The 19,065-nt window shown below is 58.1% G+C and overlaps 1 protein-coding gene across 1 annotated transcript in view; it reads left to right on the top strand.

Annotated features, from left to right (window-relative positions):
* Window positions 1-19,065, top strand: part of TTBK1 (tau tubulin kinase 1) — a 41,903-nt gene that overhangs the window by 9,326 nt on the left and 13,512 nt on the right. Inside the window, 9 exon segments of the mRNA XM_070584651.1 lie at window positions 768-872; window positions 1,316-1,381; window positions 1,840-1,932; window positions 2,014-2,139; window positions 3,497-3,651; window positions 4,618-4,849; window positions 5,106-5,284; window positions 8,013-8,431; window positions 8,434-8,573. Coding sequence (XP_070440752.1) covers window positions 768-872; window positions 1,316-1,381; window positions 1,840-1,932; window positions 2,014-2,139; window positions 3,497-3,651; window positions 4,618-4,849; window positions 5,106-5,284; window positions 8,013-8,431; window positions 8,434-8,573 — 1,515 coding nt within the window.

The raw sequence follows: 19,065 nt of genomic DNA on the forward strand, positions 1-19,065 counted from the left end.
CTCTGGGTCCCCTGGTGTCTTCTCCAGATCAGTAGTTGGAGAGGGGAAAGCCTCTTCTACCTGTCTCCTCTTCCTGCTCTCCATCCCAAGCCCCATCTCCTCCTTTTTCCTGCATCCCAGGAGACCCCCTGCCCGCCCCTTGGCCATGCCCAGGCCCTCTCTGTTCTTCTCTCCTCATCCTCTCTCTCACCCCTGGCCTGAAGAGTCCTTGAACCCAGAAAGGTGAAGGGGCTCAGAAGGATGGAGGGATCGAGGGAAGGGGACCAAGGGACTGGGGCTCAGTAAGGAATTCCAAGTAGTTGATTTTGTGGCATCTTAGATCTTGATGGTGGAAAAAACCTCCAATTTAAAGCAGTGAAAACTGAGCCCAGAAAGGTTGGTTGAATGGCCCAAGGTCACACAGGAAGAACAATGCAGGGCTCCGGCTGCCTCTGAGCAGGATGGTCACACTAAGCCATGCTGCCCTTCTGGGGAGTTTCAAGGATTTAGAGCCGGACAGATGTCGGTTCAACCCTGGCTGGGACAGCACTGCTCTGTGACCTTGGAGAAGCCCCCTAAGCTCTTTGCCCTTCAGTTTCCTCATCTCTAAAATGAGAATAATCACCCTGCCCCTCAGATGAGGAACTGTGACCTGCTGCGCGTGTTGATGTTTTACTTATGTGCGTGGAGGTGGGCTGAGGGTCCCTCACCAGAGCTGCTGTTGCCGCCCCCCAAGGTGGGCCAGGTGGAGTGGAGCCCCGGGGCTCACAGCTGCCGTCTTCCCACAGTCGAACTTTGCCATGGGCAGGCTGCCCTCCACCTACAGAAAGTGCTACATGTTGGACTTCGGGCTGGCCCGGCAGTACACCAACACCACGGGGGATGTCCGGCCCGTGAGTACTGCCACTTGCAGGGACCCCTGACCTCCTTGACCTGCTCCCTGATCTGGGGACCCTTCACCAGGCTTTTCCTGCAGCTGCTTAAGCTGTCACAGCCTGTGTGCAGTATCAGCGTCACCTGACTCTGGGTCCACACTGAGCTGGTCCCCTCCCTCCCTTAGGCTGGGCTCTTGGTGGATGCTCCGTGCACAGCCTGTGACCTGTTTACCTGTTCTGGTCAAGGATGGATGCAGGTTCAGGGAGCAGGGTCAGGAGGCAGGTGTAGGGCTGGGGTCAGTGTGTCAGGCTTGCTCCTGATCAGGCCAATGTGGAGGGGCGTGGCAGGGGCTGGCAATCAGGGCTAAAGCAGGCAGAGGTAGGCTTGGTAAGCAGGGTTGAGACGGGGCGAAGGTCAGGGGCAGCGGGCGAGGTTCCTGGTGGTGTTCTCCCCTCTACAGCCTCGGAATGTGGCCGGGTTTCGAGGGACTGTTCGCTATGCCTCGGTCAATGCCCACAAGAACCGGGTGAGTGGCAGAGCCGGGCCTGAGGGATGTGGGGGCAGTAGGGGCACAGGGCGGGGCAGAGTATGCTGCTGAGGAAGAGGGTCAGGCAGGCAGCTATCGAGGTGGGGAGAAAAGTCTGGGGCAGGGGCTGGAAGCTGCCACTCCAGACCCTGACTGGAAGAAGGCTCTGCTGTCATCTCCCCTTGACTTCACCTTCTTCCTCGTTTGATGGGATCCCCACTTCTCTGTTCCCACCACAAATCTCTGTGGGGCGAGGAAGCGCAGACAGAAGTTTTGACTGTGGGGGGTCTATGTATGTGGGTGGGTCAGGGATGGAGCCATAGCTTCAGGGAGACCCCAGCTCTGCCCATAGGGGCCTGGGTGTCAGGGCTCCCTGACTGATGTGCCTCAGTGGAGGGTCAGCGCCCCACTCCCAGGAGGGATCTGAGAGTGTGGGTGACCGCCTCCCCACCCCCCAGGAGATGGGCCGCCACGATGACCTGTGGTCCCTCTTCTACATGCTGGTGGAGTTTGCAGTGGGCCAGCTGCCTTGGAGGAAGATCAAGGACAAGGTGAGCCCTGTGCGGTGGGTCTGAGGAGGAGGGGGAGTGGGGCAGCTGGGGCTCCATCTCCCTGTGCCCTCTTGCCTCCAGGAGCAGGTAGGCATGATCAAGGAGAAGTACGAGCACCGGATGCTGCTGAAGCACATGCCCTCCGAGTTCCACCTCTTCCTGGACCACATCGCCAGCCTCGACTACTTCACCAAGCCCGACTACCAGGTGGGAGGCTGCCACCCTGCCCCTGCCTCCCTGGACACCTCTGTGGGTGACCGTCTCTACAGCCCCCTTCCTGCCGTGGCCCCGCGCCCTTGCCGGCTTGGCCCTGAGCGTCTCTCCCTGGTCATCCCCTGCATGAAACTCTTCTGCGCTCGTGTATACAGTAGTCATAGCCAAGATTTATCAAGAGTTTACCAGTTCTCAGTGCTTTTCATGCATTAACTCATTTAAGTTTCAAAACAAGCCTTTGATGATAATGCGCGTTCCATACATTATTATTCTAGCACTTAACAATGAATGAATCTGAGTGCTTTCAAGTATTTTGCATCAAAACTCTGCAGGAGGCCAAGTGGGATGATTGTCCCCATTTCATAGATGAGGAAACTGAGGCCTGATAGCAATGGTTAGGAGCAGGGCGGCCCCAGACACATCTTCTGATTCCAAGACCAGTGCTCTTTCTAAGGCACCATTACCCCATGAGACCCATGACCCAGGTCAGAGAATGGGGAAGCGTCAGCATTGTTCTGCCCAGGATCCACTATGTGCCCGGCTGCACATGGCGGGGAGGGCAGACAGTGTCAGGCACACAGTGGGCACTCAGTGAAGTGGGTCCTGCCGGCAGACAGAAGCTGCCCTGCCTTCTGGAGAGAGCTAAGTCAGAAGGGGATGGTCTGGGGGCCTCAGAGGGTCCACAACTGCCCGCCACCTCCTGAACCCAGAGCCCCAGTTCTTGGCAGAAATGCCTCCTTTGGGGAGTAAGAGGCCATGCCCCCCAGTCCTAGCTCAGCCTCATGGGGTCCTCCAGACCACACAGCTGCAAGCACCCCCTGTGCTGAGCCCTGTGCTGACTGCCAGAGATGTAGAGTTGGCAGATTGGCATGTGAACAGTTCAAACTGATGCTCTGTGCCCAACCACGGGAGCTGTGTGAGTGGGCGAATCAGGTGGCTTCAGAGGGAGGACGAGCGGGGAAGGCACTGCAGGCAGAGGAGGCGGCCTGTGCAGAGGCCGACCCCAGGGGATGGGCTTGGGAAACCGCTGGTGGTTCTGGGCTGCTGCTACTTCTGGTGAGATGGTGGCAGTGGCAGAGGAGGCTGGGATGGTAACCAGGGCTCAGATCTCAGAGGGCTTGTGTCCAGCCAGGGGGGCTTAAACCGAGATGATAATTTGCATGCTGATTTGTGTATCGTGTGCATGTTTTCATTTAAAATCAATGTGCTGCTCTCCTTCCAATGCCCCCTCTCAGCCCATCCCTGTCCTGGAAGGCCCCTCTCTTACCCCAGCAATCCCAGCAACTTCCCCCTCCTCCTAGCTAGCCCCAGGGTCACCTCTCTGTCCTCCCGCCACCCCCACCCACTGCAGTTGATCATGTCGGTGTTTGAGAACAGCATGAAGGAGCGGGGCATCGCCGAGAACGAGGCCTTTGACTGGGAGAAGGCGGGCACCGACACCCTCCTGTCCACAAGCACCTCCACCCCACCCCAGCAGAACACCCGGCAGACGGCAGCCATGTTTGGGTGAGTCTCAGGAGGGGCGACACGGGGTAGGGGCTGCCCGGAGCTGTCTCCCCAGAAGCCAGCTCTTTCCTCCTCTTCCTACCTGGGCACTCCTGGCTGTCTCTCCTGTTCTTGGTGCTCACCAGTGGGGTTCTTGAACCACAGGAAGTTCTGCCACGTCTCCACCCTCAATCTGGGGACAGAACGGGCATCCTCATTTGGAGTTTTTGACCTTCCTGGGAAGCAGGGAGCCCTGGGGGAAATCCCCTGAGCCCCGCAGTTTGCCTGTGTCTCAGTGCTCATGTGCATTCACTCAGTGAACGTGTCTTGAGCTCCAGCGCTGGGCCCTGTGGGGGCTCCGAGAAAACACTTGCAGCCCCTGCCCTCCAAGTGCTCTCAGTTGAGTCTGAGATATTTGTAATTGATGGGTCAGCAATTTCAGAACCATGTGACAGGCACAAAGACAGAGGTGGCCCAGGCAGGGGCCAGAGTGAGCAGGGGCTGCCCAGCCAGCCCCACGAATGAGCCAGGGAGAGATGTGGGCAGGGGCTCCAGGTACACACTTAGGAGGGAGACTCAATGGGACTTGCCGGCACATTATGGTGCCCAGTGCTGTGATGACATTGGTCAGGGAACTCCAGAGAGAGTCTTCTCTTTAGACCCATTGCTGGTCTGAAGGAAGCCAGCGGTGCACTGCGTGGAGCTCCGGCGGGCCTGGGAAGCGGCGGGACCTCCTAAATAGACAGAGCCAGGTGGTGCCATGCCCATTCCGGCAGCCACGTCTCCTTGCAGCCCTCTGCCAACCTGAGGATGGGCTGGTCTCAGAGGCTTTGCCAGCCAGGGATGGTGACAGGCTAGGGACACCCCACCCCTGCTGGGCCTCACCTGTGTCCACTCCCATGGGAAGTAGTGATCTCCAGGGCCTGTGCTGGTAGAAGAGGGTACCCCTGCCAGCCTTGCCCCATGGCCCCTTCCTGATCTCTCCAGGGTGGTCAATGTGACGCCGGTGCCCGGGGACCTGCTCCGGGAGAACACCGAGGACGTGCTGCAGGGCGAGCACCTGAGTGACCAGGAGAACGCACCCCCAATCCTGCCTGGGCGGCCCCCGGAGGGGCTGGGCCCTGGCCCCCATCTTGTCCCCCACCCTGGGGGTCCTGAGGCTGAAGTCTGGGAGGAGACGGATGTCAACCGGAACAAACTCCGGATCAACATCGGCAAAGTAACTTCAGTCAGGGAGAGCGGTGTGGGTGGCCTTCCCCAGCTCCTGGCCCTGGTTCCCTGGCCCCCTTCCCATTCCCTCCAAGCTCCCTCTCCCCAGCCATGAGCTGCTTGCCCTGCCTCCATGGCCTTGCCCCATCTCAGGGTCACTAGCATCTTTTTGCCTCAACCTCCCTCTATCTCCTTTACCCTGAGAAAACCACTTGACCCACAGCCGCCTTGTCAGTCCCAGCTCATGGACCTCCCCTCTCCTGCAGACCCCCTGTGTGGTGGAAGAGGAGCAGAGCCGAGGTGTGGGGGTCCCCAGCTCCCCAGTGCGTGCCCCGCCAGACTCACCCACAACCCCAGTCCGTTCTCTTCGCTACCGGAGGGTCAACAGCCCTGAGTCGGAAAGGCTGTCCACGGCGGATGGGCGGGTGGAACTGCATGAGAGGAGGTGGGTCTGGGGCCAGGGGGATGGTCAAGGGCCCCCTGGTCCCCTCTGCCTTCACATGGCTGGTCTGGAGGAAAGGTCAGATGTGAGGTGGTGGCAGGGGTACCCTGTGGTGTTGAGTGGGTTATACTTGGGCCTGGGGTCAGGCTGGGTTAGTCAGTGGCAGGGCCCGGAGAGGGGCTAGGGGTGCAGAGGTCCAGCTCATGCCAGAAGGCATGTCGGGGGCAGGCCGCGGAGGGGTAGGCTGGGTCCCCAGGCCCTGGAGGAGGTGAGGGGTGAGTTGGAAGGTGGGCTGATTCCAGAGCCTCTTTCTCTAGAGACTCATTACAGATGCCTCAGAGCAGCTGACTGGGCTCCCTTCAGCTTCGGGGGAGGAGCCTGGGAGAAGGGTTCAGGGAGTGCTCAGCTCAAAGAAGGAACAGATCAAGTTTTGGGGGTTGGGGCTCAGGGATCTAAAGGTTGGGTGGGACCTGGTTGGTAGGAAGGTATCTCGGAGAGTCTAGAGCCAAAAGCAAGCCTTTAGGATGGGGGATGAAAGGAGGCTGGTTAACCTTGGATGGCCGATGGCCATTAGGACCCGGGACAGATCCTCACCTGAGGTCTAGTGGGTGCGACCACCTCAGGTGGGAGAGCCCCTGAGAGATGTCTTCACCCTCCCTTGGCTCTGGGTGGGGCTTCACCCTACAGCAGGGCTGGGGCCTTCTCTGCACCAGGAAAGGGGTCTCTTCTCAAGGCCCATCCCCAGGGGTGGGGGTCCTTTTCCACTCCCACAGTGTGCCTCCTCATGTCCCACCTCAGCCACGGCCCCTCCTCTGGATTCTGCCCCAAACTACATTCCACCTCCAGGACGGGGAACAGTGCCCCTTTGTGGTGTGGAGACACTCGAGACAGGGCAGCCCTGTGCCAGTCCCTGTGGAGACCCCAGGACAGAGGGGTGGGGGCCCATCCTCAGGGAGCCGATAGTGCTCACCCACACTCTCACACTCACATGGGTTGAACTACCGGGCCCACATTTTCATCCATGGTAGCCCAGAGGGTTCAGGAAACAGGGAGAAACAGGAAGGGCAGTTTGGAGGGGATCTGAGTGGAGAAGAGAGGTGGGAAATGTCCAGAACACAGACAGTCCTGAAGAGCAAACTGGTGTGGCCCAGAGTGACCCCTTGTCTCAGGGATGGTGGGGAAAGGAGGGGCTGAGGGGAGATTTTGTGGAAGGGAAGGTCAGGATCTCGGGAGAGGCAGAGGATTCGGGGGCTCAGGGGCTCTGGGGCACTGGGGAGCAGGAGAAAGTATGAAGCATGTAGCATTTGGATTTCCCGCCTCCCCCTTCTTCAACCTCGCCCCCAAACCTTCAGACCCTCTGTTCCTTTGGCACCCTCTGCCTTCATGTCCATCGAAACAAACCAGCTCTCAGGAATCAAGTGATGTCAGCCATTTACATGCGGTATAAATGTAAGACCCTGGGTGGCCTCCCTCAGGCGTGTTTTTATTAAACCTTATTAACAAACCAATAAAAATATTGTGTAGAGTCAGAATTGGCAGGGCCCACGTAGGCTGGGGTGGGAGTATATTGGGAGAGCCCCCACAGGTGGCTCTGATCTGCACCCCTCCCTGTCAGGGGCTCCATGCTGGGGGAGAATGAAAGTCAGCCCCTGCCCGCAGCTCGGGCGTGAGAATGTGCACAGCCGCAGTGGAGCTGAGTCTCCCATTGGGGGCACCCTCGCATTTGGGAGAGGTCACTTCTTCCTCGGGCGCATCCTCCAACCAGAAATACCGTCACCCTGGGGCTGCTAACACCCCCAGTTGAGAACCCCTGGAAGCTAAGTGAGATTCACAGCACAATTTAAGATAACATCCCCAGCTAGGATCAGCGCCCAGAGGTAAAAAGTCAGCTGGGACCCAGGCCCTGCCTGGCCCAGCTCACAGCCTCCTGGGAAGGCAGAACCCTCAACACACATGTGTTCCACTCTGTGACGACAGGGGGACACAGGGAGCACTGAGGGGGCAAACTAAACCCATGCAGGATGGAAAGGTTCCCTGCAGGAGGTGACATCCGAGTGACCACCGCAGAGAGTGGAAGGACAGGCCGTGTGGAGGGAGCAGCATGCGTAAAGGCACAGAGGTGTGAGCGCATGGGCAATTTGGGGAAAAGCAAGTGAATCTGAGATGGGTCTGGGTGGAGGAGTAGGGAAACTGGGTCTCTGTCTGACCGCCTGGAGTGCCAGACTAAGGAATGTGGACTGTGTCCTAAGGGCTGGGAGCCACTGGAGTTTGCTGGGGTGGGGAAGCCAGCCAGGCAGGCCTAGAGAGTGGAGGTGGAAGAGGCTAGAAAAACCATCTGCAAACTCGGGCCAGGTGGGTGTGTTTGCCCTGGAAGCAGCAGTAAGGAGCCCCTGCTGGGCTGTGGGCATAAAGTTGACTCTAGGAGGATTCAAGTTTTCCCTGGGGTGGCCTGCAGGAGAGTGTTCCTTGAGCACAGGAACCAGGTTTTATTTTCTGTGTGTTTATATTCCTGGAACACAGTAAGCATTCAAAAATGTGTGTTGAAAGGATGAGATCTTTACAGGGAGGAGGGTTGGAGGGTGACAACCCAGGAGGTGGCTGGGCCGGGCCCAGGGTGGGAGAGGTGCTGTGGTCAGAGGTTCCAGACGTCACACTCCACCCTGCCAACTACTTGGGGTCCTGGGGGGCCCAGAGAGTCTGGGCACTGAGTCCCACATGGGTGGCTTTGCAGGTCACGAATGGATCTGCCCGGCTCACCGTCACGCCAGGCCTGCTCCTCGCAGCCAGCTCAGATGCTGTCAGTGGACACGGGCCACGTTGACCGGCAGGCCAGTGGCCGCATGGACGTGTCAGCCTCCGTGGAGCAGGAGGCCCTGAGCAACGCCTTCCGGTCGGTGCCGCTGGCCGAGGAGGAGGACTTCGACAGCAAGGAATGGGTCATCATCGACAAGGAGACGGAGCTCAAGGACTTCCCCCCGGGGGCTGAGCCCAGCACGTCGGGCACCACGGACGAGGAGCCCGAGGAGCTGCGGCCACTGCCCGAAGAGGGCGAGGAGCGGAGGCGGCCAGGGGCAGAGCCTGCCGTGCGGCCCCGGGGACGCGGCATGCAGATGTTGGCTGAGGAGGACCTGCGGCAGACGCCGTCCCAGCCCCCCCTCCCCAGCTGAGCCAGGCCGATGGGAGGTCAGAGACATCACAGCCCCCAACACCCGGCAGCCCCTCCCACTCGCCCCTGCACTCGGGACCCCGCCCTCGAAGGAGAGAGTCGGATCCCACAGGCCCACAGAGACAGGTAAGGCTGGGCTTGCACCCCGCTCCCCACCCCTGGACGCCCACAGTCCTGGCCTGTCGGCCTGGAGTGCTCCCCATGTGCCCCATGGGGGCTACCGACCAGCCCCCAACAGCTGCAGGTTGTGATGAAGGTAGACAGGTTTAAGAGTCTGAAACCATGCTTGTGGGGTGGGCAGGGCTTCCCAGAGGAAGCCCCCTCCAAGTTCTGAGTTGAGTCTTGCACTTGGGGCAGTGTCAGCCATAACAAAGAAGGAGAAAGGCCTCCTAGGCCCAGGGGACAGCGTGTGCAAAGGCCTGGAGGTTGCAGTCCTCCAGCAGTGCAGCGATTGCACACTGCAGCAGACAAGGCTGTGAGGCAGGTCCTGGAGGGCCTTGGTGCTAAGCTCAGGGGTTGGGGCTCGATCCTGAAGGCTTGGTGAGCCACTGAAGGCTTTTAAACAGGATGCGACATGATTACATTGGTGCTTTTGAATGATCCCTCTGGCTGCTGTGTGGAAATGGATTGAAAGGGCATAAAACTTTAAGCAGAAAGGCCACACGGCAGGTGCCAGCAGGAGAGTGCCCTGGTGGCTTGGACCAGGGTGGGGCCTCTGGATGTGGGGCAAGGTGGATGGAGCCAAGAGGTCTAAAGGGGCTGTGACAGAGTGGAGGGAGTCTTGGCTGATGCCCAGTGTCCTGGTGGGTGACAGTGCTGTCACTGAGCGGTTTTGAAGGGAGCAAGAGCTCAGATTTGGACACAATGACCTCACTGTGCCTGTGGGATGTCCACGTGGAGACATCCAGGCTCAGGACAGAGATCTCAGCCAGAGATATGGATTTTTGGGTCTTGCAAGCCACAGGAGTGAGGTCACCCAAGAGGACTGTGTGGGGTGGGAAGAGGCAAGGATGACAGAAGAGCCCGGAAACACATCTGGGGGGAATGAGGGGAAAAGAAGCCCTTGAGAAAGATGAGAGAGAGGGGCCAGAGCATGGGACGAGCAGCCGGGTAGAGGAGTCCTGGACATGAAGGAAGGAGCAGCTGAAGGGGGTGGACCAATCAGGCTGCAATGGCATCTTCTTGTATGGGAGGACTGAGGGACAAGGCTGGAAGGGCAGGGAGGGGCCAGATGGGGGCTGAATCGCCAAGGCTGGGTTGGGGGTCCACAGCATGTCCCATGGTATTTTGGTTATTTTCTTCTGATAAGGTTGGGGTATCCGAATAGGCAGAAGGCCACTGGCCTGGCGTGGCTCCTCTGTGCAGGGCAGAAGCTGACCTCTGATCCAGGAAGCAGTGCCAACTCTTGCCCTGGGTGCTGAATGGGGCCCGTGTTCCCTCAGAGGGGCTGAGAAAAGCCAAGGAGGTGATGCTGGAGGGCTCATGGGCTGTGCCGCGTTCCACTCGAGCGTCTCATGTTGGGGTCATGTCCCAGGTGGCTCTGGGAGATGTCAAGGTGCAGGGCCGGGGCCACTTCTGCTGTGGGCTCAGATTGGGAGGCCGGGCCTGTGAGCACACAGGTGCCCTGGAGAAGGGCAGCTCCAAGCTCCAGGCAGGGCTGTACTCAGGGCTCATCCTATGTCTAGAAGAGAGGACCGCTGAGCTGAGATCCTGAGGAGTGTGTGCCCTGGCCTTGCCCTGGACTCTGGAAAATTAAGGGCCCCACCCAGAGAGGTCCTAGCCAGCCTGGGTTGGAGGCTGAGCTGGGGCAGCTGTGAGCTTGCATGACTGCATTGCTGACCTGGACGTTGTTCCCACCAGGACCAGCACTGGGTAAGCAGAAGAAGGGTCAAGATCTGTTTGGGGCTCCCTCCCTCCCCTCTCATTCATTCATTCATTCACTCACTCAGCACCCTTCATTCCATACTTACCGAGCACCTGCTCTGTGCTGGGTCCCAGAGGCATCAGAGATCACAAGCACAATAGGTTGTGCCCACAGGAAGCGCAGAGTCTAGGAAGGCAGACAGACGGCGGTGCTGTGGGTAGAAAGAAAGCCCAGAATTAAAGTCAGGAGGCCTAGGGGCTCCACCCCTCCCTTCCCAGTGACTGTAGGCCAGTGGGGCCTCAGGGTGAGGGAGCTGAGCCACCTGGGAGGTTTTTCTCACCTTCAGATTCCCACCCGTGCCCTGGGAGTCATCCTCACGTTGGGGAATTCCAGCCAAGAGGGTGAGGAGGGAGGTTTAGGGGAGCAGGCACGGGCCTGTCGCAGAGTCAGTCAGCCTAGGGGACTGGAATCCAGGCCCCTGGCTCCACGTCCTGCCCATGACGTGGCTGAGCAATGGCTTGTGTGTGTCTGGAGGGGGTGTCAGGGGTTGCAGGTTTTGGTTTCCCCACAGCGTACAGAAGAGAGGCGGGTCAACCTCCCACGACTGTGTGTCTGCATCTCTGTGTCAGCTTAACTCACGAGTGTGCATGGGTGTGTGGGGGTGTCCATAGGTGTGCACATGCATGTGGGTGCACACATCAGTGCATCTGTGTCGAGTATGTAGTGGGTCTACGTGTGTGCAGAGAACCACAGGAGCCGAGAATGCCGATGCCAAAAGACTAACAATCACAGTAACAATTCCAAGGAGCAAGTTAACAGCTGGCACGGCTCTGAGCCCCTTCCTGCTTCACACGTGTATTCCTCCCGACAGTACTGTGAGTAGCACCCCCACTTAAAAAGTATGGAAACCGAGGCTCAGAGGAGCTAAGACTTAGCCTGGGGTCACCAGCTGGTAAGTGGGAGAGCCGGGATTGGAATCCAGGCCCCTGGCTCCAGGGCTGTGCTCTGAGCCGGTCTGTCTGAGGCCTGTGTGTGTCTAGAAGGGGAGCACACACCGGCAGAGGGAGCAGATGGTTTGTGCGAGTCAAAGAGCGAGAGTGGGTGTGCGCGTGTGTGTGTTTTGCATACACACGTGTGTGCACCCCCGGGCTGGGCCCCATCATCAGATGTGCCTGTGAGTGTGCATGGCGGCATGTGTGTCTGCGTGTGAGCGCGTGGGGTGTGACGTGCTTTGCCGAGCACTTCAGGACTACAGGGTGAAGCAGAGCCCCTCCTTCGCCGGCGGGGGGCAAGGGGGAAAAATGGGCTGGCGTGTTTTCTCCTTCTTTCTTTGGTCTGGAAGAGTCCTGGGCCCAGCCTTTGCGGGGCTCCCACACCCCGCACATTGGAATCACAGTTTGTGGACCCCCCCATAACTGGATTACGGTGCTCAGTGCAGGCACAAAGTCTCTCCAGGGCGCCCCACCCCCAGCCTCGTTTCTGCAAGGAGCCCCTCCTGGACCTAGCTGGGGCTGCTCTGTGTCTGAGGTGTGAGCTTCCTCACAACAGCAATCATTAAAGATCTGAGCACCTGGAACTCTGTCACCTACCCCGTGGGGAGCAGGGACAAGGATAACGTGGAGCAAGCAGGCACAATTTCAGAGCATGTGTTGTTCTTTGGGGCGCATCCATGATCCTTTAAATCTTTTTCTTTACACACACCTCGCTTTCTTCTCTCGGGAACTGAAGGTGCAGAATAGAAGGCCGGGAGAGCCGGGCAGAGGGGGAAGTGCAGCCAAGGTGTGACCTGGGGGAGGGATGTTTGCCGGTTGTCTCTGGCTGATAACACAGCAGGTCAGCATTCCCTGAGCACATGGACATCTGCTTGGCAGCCACTAGAACATTTCCCTGCCACGTGCCAGGCCGTGTGCTAGGGGCTGGGGGACAAAGATGATCCTGCCCTTTCAGGGCTCAGAGTCGAGAGGAGCGAGTGGGATGCAAAGGTGTGGACGTGGATGTTTATAAGCAAGGGCCATAAGGGAGATGAGAAGAACCGTTCTCTGCCAGGAACAGGGAGCCTACCTGGGAAACTGTTGGGGGGGGGGGGGGAGGTCTCACAGAGGTGAAACTTCAGCTGGGCGTTGAGGACAAGTGGGTGGCCACAGGTGGTGTCTGACCTGAGGGGGCGGGGGCACTCTGGGATCGAACCTCCCCAGCAGCTGACCAAACTCTGGCTGGGGCGTTAAACTCGAGCCCCCTACATGTGCTGTGTGAGGGGCTGTGGGCAACTGTGGCGCCTCGGTCCCTTGGTACCCCTCAGACCCCTACCCCTCGGTGCAGACGGGACTCACTCAGAAGGATCCTAGACTTGCCAAAAAGAAGGTGGAAGGGAAAGGAAGGTGAGGCAAAGACGATGCTCCCAGAATATTCTGTCTCTTTCCCTCTCTGCTGGAGGTTCCATGCCAGGTCCCTGCGCACCCCCCCCCCCAACTTTGACATCTGCAAGGTGACACTGGAGCCCCGGTCCCCCTCCTCCCTCGGCCCTCCAGCAGGTGGCCCAGCCAGTCCTCACTGCCCCACTAAAGCTATTTAAACTGGCCTCAGTCCCAGCCAGAGCTGGGGGTCAGCTTGGGAGAGGTCTGTTGACACCTTCTTCACCATCTCCACCCCCACATGCCTGGGACACTCAGTCCCAATTTCCCTTTTCCCCCTGAGGGCACAGGAGGGCACAAGGCAGGATTCTTCCTGACGGCAGTGAGGCGGCCCAGCCCCCGCCACGGGCTGCCTTGTGGCGTGGCCTTGACGAGGTCAGGGAAATAGTCGCTCCGCTCTGGAGAGATGGTTCCAGGTGCCCCTCCTTCCACCAGTCCTCTGTCCCGCTCCTCTTCTGAAGAGTGATGGAAAGGATAATAAAACAGCTCCCATGACACGGCATTCTCTCCGCAGCAGGCTCTGTTCTGAGCGCTCTGCGTATTCTAACATCTAACCCTCAGAGCAGCCCTAGGAGGCGGGAAGCCCTGCCACCTCCGTTTTACAGATGAGGAAGCTCTAGGCACGGAGAGGTGAGGTGACTTGCTTGAGTCACCCAGGTAGTACGTGGTGGAGCGGAGATTCCAACATGAGTAGTTGGACTCCAGGGTCTTACCCTTCTGCTCCTCTGTCACTGAGACCGTGACATCCCCCTGTGATGGGGTGGGGGTGCCCAGGCAGAGGGTGTGCGGGAAAGGTTCTCTAGACCTCAGGAGGAGTGTGGAGTGCAGCTGGGGAGACAGATGGCACACAGCTGCCAATGCACAGCAGGTAACGGCTGCAGAGCGCCTTCCCAAGGGGGAGGAATTCCCAGCCAGAAGGGAACTCTGAGCTAGGGAGGGCTAAGCTGGGAAGGCTTCCTGGAGGAGGTGAACCAAGGTCTCTGCAAGGAGACCATGGTGTGAGAAGTGCCAGAGAGGAGGAGCAGGGGGAAGAGCATTGGAGGCCCGAGAGAGCCTAGGTCCTGAGGCAGGACGGGCTGGTCTGCAACCCCCTCCACCCTGCCCGACCCTGCCCACCTGCCCGGGACGCCAGCGCCACAGGGGCTGTGAGCGGTGGGTGGCCCCCGAGACGGAGCTGTCGAGTCTGTGCCTGACGCCTCTTTTCCCTCCACTCTCTTGGTCTCTTTCAGTTGGAGGAGGACAGACTCTCGGGGCACTCCCTCCCGCGGTACAGCCCCCTGCGACGACTGGCGTCCTCCGTGTTCTCCTCCTCCACGCTGGAGACCGAGCATTACCCTCACCCCGGCGGCGGCGGCTCCGCGGGCTCCTCCGGTTCCCTCATTCAGCGCAGCCGCTCGGCGGAGAGCAGCCCCGTGCGGGCGCCCCACCGGCGCCACGCGCCCCTCGCCGCCGGCAACCACAGACTCGTGCCCTCGGTGCTCCGCATCTCGCGGTCCCAGCTGCAGCAGGTGTGGGCCCGCTTCACCCACAAGACCTAGGCTGGGCCCCCCCCCTCCTGGAGGGGGCAGGTGGGGGGGGTGGGGAGCTGGCAGAGACCGTGGTTCCTTCCCAGGAGGCAATAATCACACACTCACACACCCATCCCACCCCATCACGCAATACAGCCCCATAACGTTGGCCCAAGGTACTGTAATACCACCCCCACCGGCTCCCTCTGCTCGGTGCCAGCCAAATGGTGCAGGGAGGGTGGGGCTGTCGGTGCCGTTTCAGACAGGATGGGTGCCCTGGGCCGGAGCCACTGGTGGGTCCAGAGTCCAGTGGAAACCAAGGTGTCAGGGAGACAAGGCATGCTGGGTCGGAGTCGGTCTGGCATGGGGTTTATTCTGTTAAGCTGTGATCTCTTGGTGTGGCTGGGCCTGGTCCACCATGAGGCGGGTGCCAGGAGACTGGGACCCTTTCGGCGTGCTAGGTGTCTGTCTATCTGCGTAGGGCGAGGTGTGTGGCCCTGTGTATGAGATGGGGGCCTGGCCAGCCAGGTTTGGGGTTTGGTGGGGAGTGACTCTATACTCAGTGATATGGGGGAAGCGGCCCTGTGACCGTGAGCCTTTCCCATGCCATTGTCACAGAGGGCAGAGTCCCTGACTCCCACGTCTCCCCCAGGAGGCCTGGAGCTCAGTCCACTGTAGGCTGCCCCTCCCCCAAGGCATATGGGCCATTACCCTCTGGTGAGATTTGTTGCCTGGCCTAGCTCCTTAGGAGCTGAGGATGGATGAACAGAGGCTTGGGATCTGCCCCTCAAAGCCAGCTGGAGCCCAGGGGTGAGGGGACCCAGTCTGGAAGCAGTGGTAGAAGGAGTGGTTGTTAAGGATGAGGCGAGACCTGTGAGCCCAGGATAAATCCCAGACAGCAGCAGCCCTGCCACTGCCCCCTTGTAGGGTGACTCCTTCCTCAGGTGCTCAGCCAAGCCTCTTGGCCCCCAGGGGCCGTGGGGACAGAGCACAGGGTCGGCAGATCAGACGCGGATCTGGAGATGAGTGAGGATCAGGAGGCCAGATTGCTTATGCTCTTTCTGCCTATTTCTCAGCCCCCAACCTGTCACTGCAGGGACCCCCAAGGTTCCCTGTCTTCATTCCTATCGATGTCAGCCAGTACCTCCTTTACCCTGGGAAATGGGGTAGTGGTGAAGAAGTCTCCAGGAAGGGCAGTGCCTGTACAAGGAGGGGAGGAGGCCTGAAGGTTTGCAAAATGTTTATTGCAGTGAGATTGTATCTGTGTGTGTGCTTGTGTACATGCATGTACACTTATAAGTGTGCTTATGTATGGAGCATTTCTGCATGTGGCAGGGCTGCCATGGATGGATGCTCAGGCTGCGCACTGCATAATTCCAAGGAGTGTCATTTACATAGACTCTAATGTGAATGCACCCACTGAAGTTGCACAGTGCTGCAGCCCTATGTGTGTGGGTGTGTATGAGCGTGCATGTGTGTATGTTAGGGATTCAGAAAGATATTTGTGCAGTCCTTGGTAGTTTCTTATGTACCTACTCTCATCCTGGCTCCTCTCTCCTTCACCTCCGCTTCCCTCCCAACTCAACTCTCTTCAACTCCCCAACTGTCTCTGGTTGGAGTAGAGGCCATAAGTGGCACCCTGAGGGCAGTGCCCTGGAGGCTGACTGTTCTCATGGATGGCCAGCGTTGTGGTATGGCTCATCCACATGAGCCTTGCCCGCACCCACCACACTCCTTTCTCCAAAGTCTGTTTCTTTCTGAGGATGTTGCATCTTCCCCCTCTAGGAATGAAAGCCAGACTCGGGTCCTAGTACTCGTGCCCCACCCCATCCCTATCCCACATGCTCACTTTTGAACCTTCCCTAATCCAAGCCTCTGCTGGCCTCCTGGCTGTTTTGGGTGGCTCTGCACCCTGCCGTGGCAGAAGGCAGAGGAAGGGTAGACCCTTCCAGAAGGGACAGAAAACACAAAGCACAAAAGTGAGGGGGTGGGATGAACAGTAGCCCCACTCCCTGCCTTCTGGCACTGCCCGCCTCTCCCCGCCTCCCCTCTGGCCCTCTTCCCATCCTTCCAGCTAGAGGCAGGGGTGAAGTGAAGGGGTCTGTTCACCAGCCCACTCCAAAGTCAGCCGCAGCGGGGGCAGTGCCCCTGCTCTCTGGGGTTGAATGGAACCAAGCCCTCTGTTATCCGGCATTCCCTTCCAGAGGGTCCCACTACCCGACCTTGAGCACAGCTCCCACTCAGTGACCAGGACCCTGAGGTACTCTAAGATCCTAAAGTGCCTTGTGATTTATCAAAGACGATGGCACTAGCTTCAGCCTTATTTTAGCATTAAATACTTATTTCTGTTTCCAAAGCCTTTGGTTTCAAACCTACACACACACACACACACCGCCCCCAGAACTGATACCTGTGGGAGAGGGTGTGTCTGCTAAAGTAAGATCCTGATTGAAAACATTTTGTCCTTTGGGGACATCCTTTTGCAAGCCCTGCGCAGTAGAGGAGAGAGTTTCTCATAAGCCATAAAGCTCTGAGCTAACAGGGGGTGATCTTGATAACATTATCATCTTGTGATGGCAGCTTTGACTTGGGGAAGCAGCTAAGGCCAGGTGAAGCCATGTGTGTCGGATCAAGTTACCGTGACGCTCAGCAGAGTCCTATGTGGTTTGGCGTTGTCTCCTGTCTCTAGGTCCCAGGCCGGTCGGTCGGGGAGTGGTGAGCGTGCCCTGTTGTCAGGCTCTTTTTCCCACCGGGTTTCCCACAGAGGAGGCCAGAATGTTTCCAGAGATGATTTCCCACTTGGGGAAAGCGCACAGCCCCCTTACCCGGGGCCAGCTGTGCAAAGCAGCAGCAACCTTAGGGGTACTAGGAAAATGGGTGTTTTCGTACCCTATAGTCACACCCTGCATACGGCAGTGCCTCCAATGATTTATTTTTTTACTTTATTTAACAGTCACTGGCATGCGGCGCTTATTATATGCCAGGCAGTGATCAAAGCACTTTACAGAATTAACTCATTTAATCCTCCTAATAGCCTATGAGGTAGATCCCAGTGTTATCTTTTAATGGATATTATCTTTTAATGGCATTTAATGGATTAATCAGAATATTTAATTTACAAAAACATGTAAGAAACCCCGCCAATGCCGAATAACTGAGGTCTCCTTCGATAGGCCTTTAAAGCGTTGTAACCTGTGTCTCGTATTTACTGGCCTCTCTGGTTGGCCCCTCCTCGCTCTGTGTAGGAAGAAGGGAGCTGTCTGTGAGCCAGACTCTCCTTCCTTCTCACCCCCACCTCGGCGTGGGATGGTGTCCAGGTCGGGGTCACTCCAGAGCACTGGGGTTGGTTGAAATGGCAGGACCCTCTTTCTCCAGAGACCCTAACCTCTCAATCCCACACGGGCCCAAGCACCACATAGCAGCTCTGGGGATCAGGTGGGTGGAGTAAGAGTTCGATGAGAAAGCAGGTGCTCTAAACCTTGTCCTCGAGGGTGATGGGGTCCTTGGGGTCAGGCTCACAGACAGGGCAGGTACTGGCATCATTGAGCACTGACCATGGGGATTTGGGTTGAGTGTCACCAACTCACACGGCAATAGGAGCAAAGCAATGTTAAGGAGTGGGCAGGTTCGGGGACTATGGTAAATAGGGGGACCCTCCGCCCATCCTCAGCTCAGCCAATTATTGCCACTATTTTCCAATTTTTATGTGACATCCCAATTTTTAATTATTGGCATCTAATTTTAAAAAACAGCTTTTTAAAGAAAAATCACTATGTGAGCCAAAAGCTGGTTTACAGGCAGAGACCCTGAACTCAGTTTTCACTCTCTGTGAGCCTGAGGACTCCCCACCCCTGCTTCTGTCCAGGGCGGCAGTGCTCAAAGGGGGACAGTGTTCTTCCCCAGGAACTCAAACCTAGTGGGCTTCTTAGAGGAGGCAGCTCCCGGCCAGTGGGGATGTGTGGTGTGTGCTGTGTGTACATGTCAGTGAGCTCATAGTGTGTGTGCCTGTATGTATGTGTGTGTGGGCTTGTTAGAGGCAAGTGGGGTCCTCATAGGACCAGCATTTTCTCTGTGGGACAGGACCCTGGGTCAGTGAAAAAGGCTCTAGTAAATTCTCAGTAATGAATACACCCCCCCACATACTCAAGGCAGCTTGGGTCACAGCAATAACCACTCGGCACTCATCCCAACCACTAGCATCCTGAACCTGGCCATCTCCCTTTGCATTTCCAGTTTTGGAGGAAATGGGCATAGCCCTGCCCAGCACGTGGGGGACCGATGGCATCTCTGAGCCATGCTGGCACATTAGTCCTTGCTTCCCCAGCCAAAGGGAGCAGGCCCCTCTAATCCCAGGAAAAGCCAGGGGTCCTCTCAGTGGGGGGGGTCCCAGAATCTTCCTTTACTATTTCTCTCCTCTGTCCTGCCTAGGTCCCTTTTTCTGGGGAGGGGCGGTGCTGTCTGCCCAGGCAGTGGTCAAGGGAGCCTGGGCCACTGGGGTGGGCAGAAGGAACTGTGGCAATGTGTCTATATTGGGTGGCCAGGGGAGGGGACCATGCTTAGGGAGGGTGTGGCGGCCCCTGGCTGTGGGAGCGTGGAGAATGCTGTATCCTCTGTTGTTCTTGAGTTGATTTGGTACCTGAGGATGGAAGCGTAGACCCCTAAGAAGGGCCTGAACACCACCCCACCCTACCCTTAACTCCACTGAGATTCCAACCCAAAGGGCAGGAAGCAGCCCACCCCCATGGGCAGTCCTTGGTAACAAGGGGCGTGGCAAATCACTCTTCTTAAGTTGGGGGGCATGTCCCCAAAGTTTGCATTATTCCCATTAGGGACAG

The sequence above is a fragment of the Equus przewalskii genome, chromosome 19 (genome assembly GCF_037783145.1).
Source record: "Equus przewalskii isolate Varuska chromosome 19, EquPr2, whole genome shotgun sequence".
NCBI classification, from domain to species: Eukaryota; Metazoa; Chordata; class Mammalia; order Perissodactyla; family Equidae; genus Equus; species Equus przewalskii.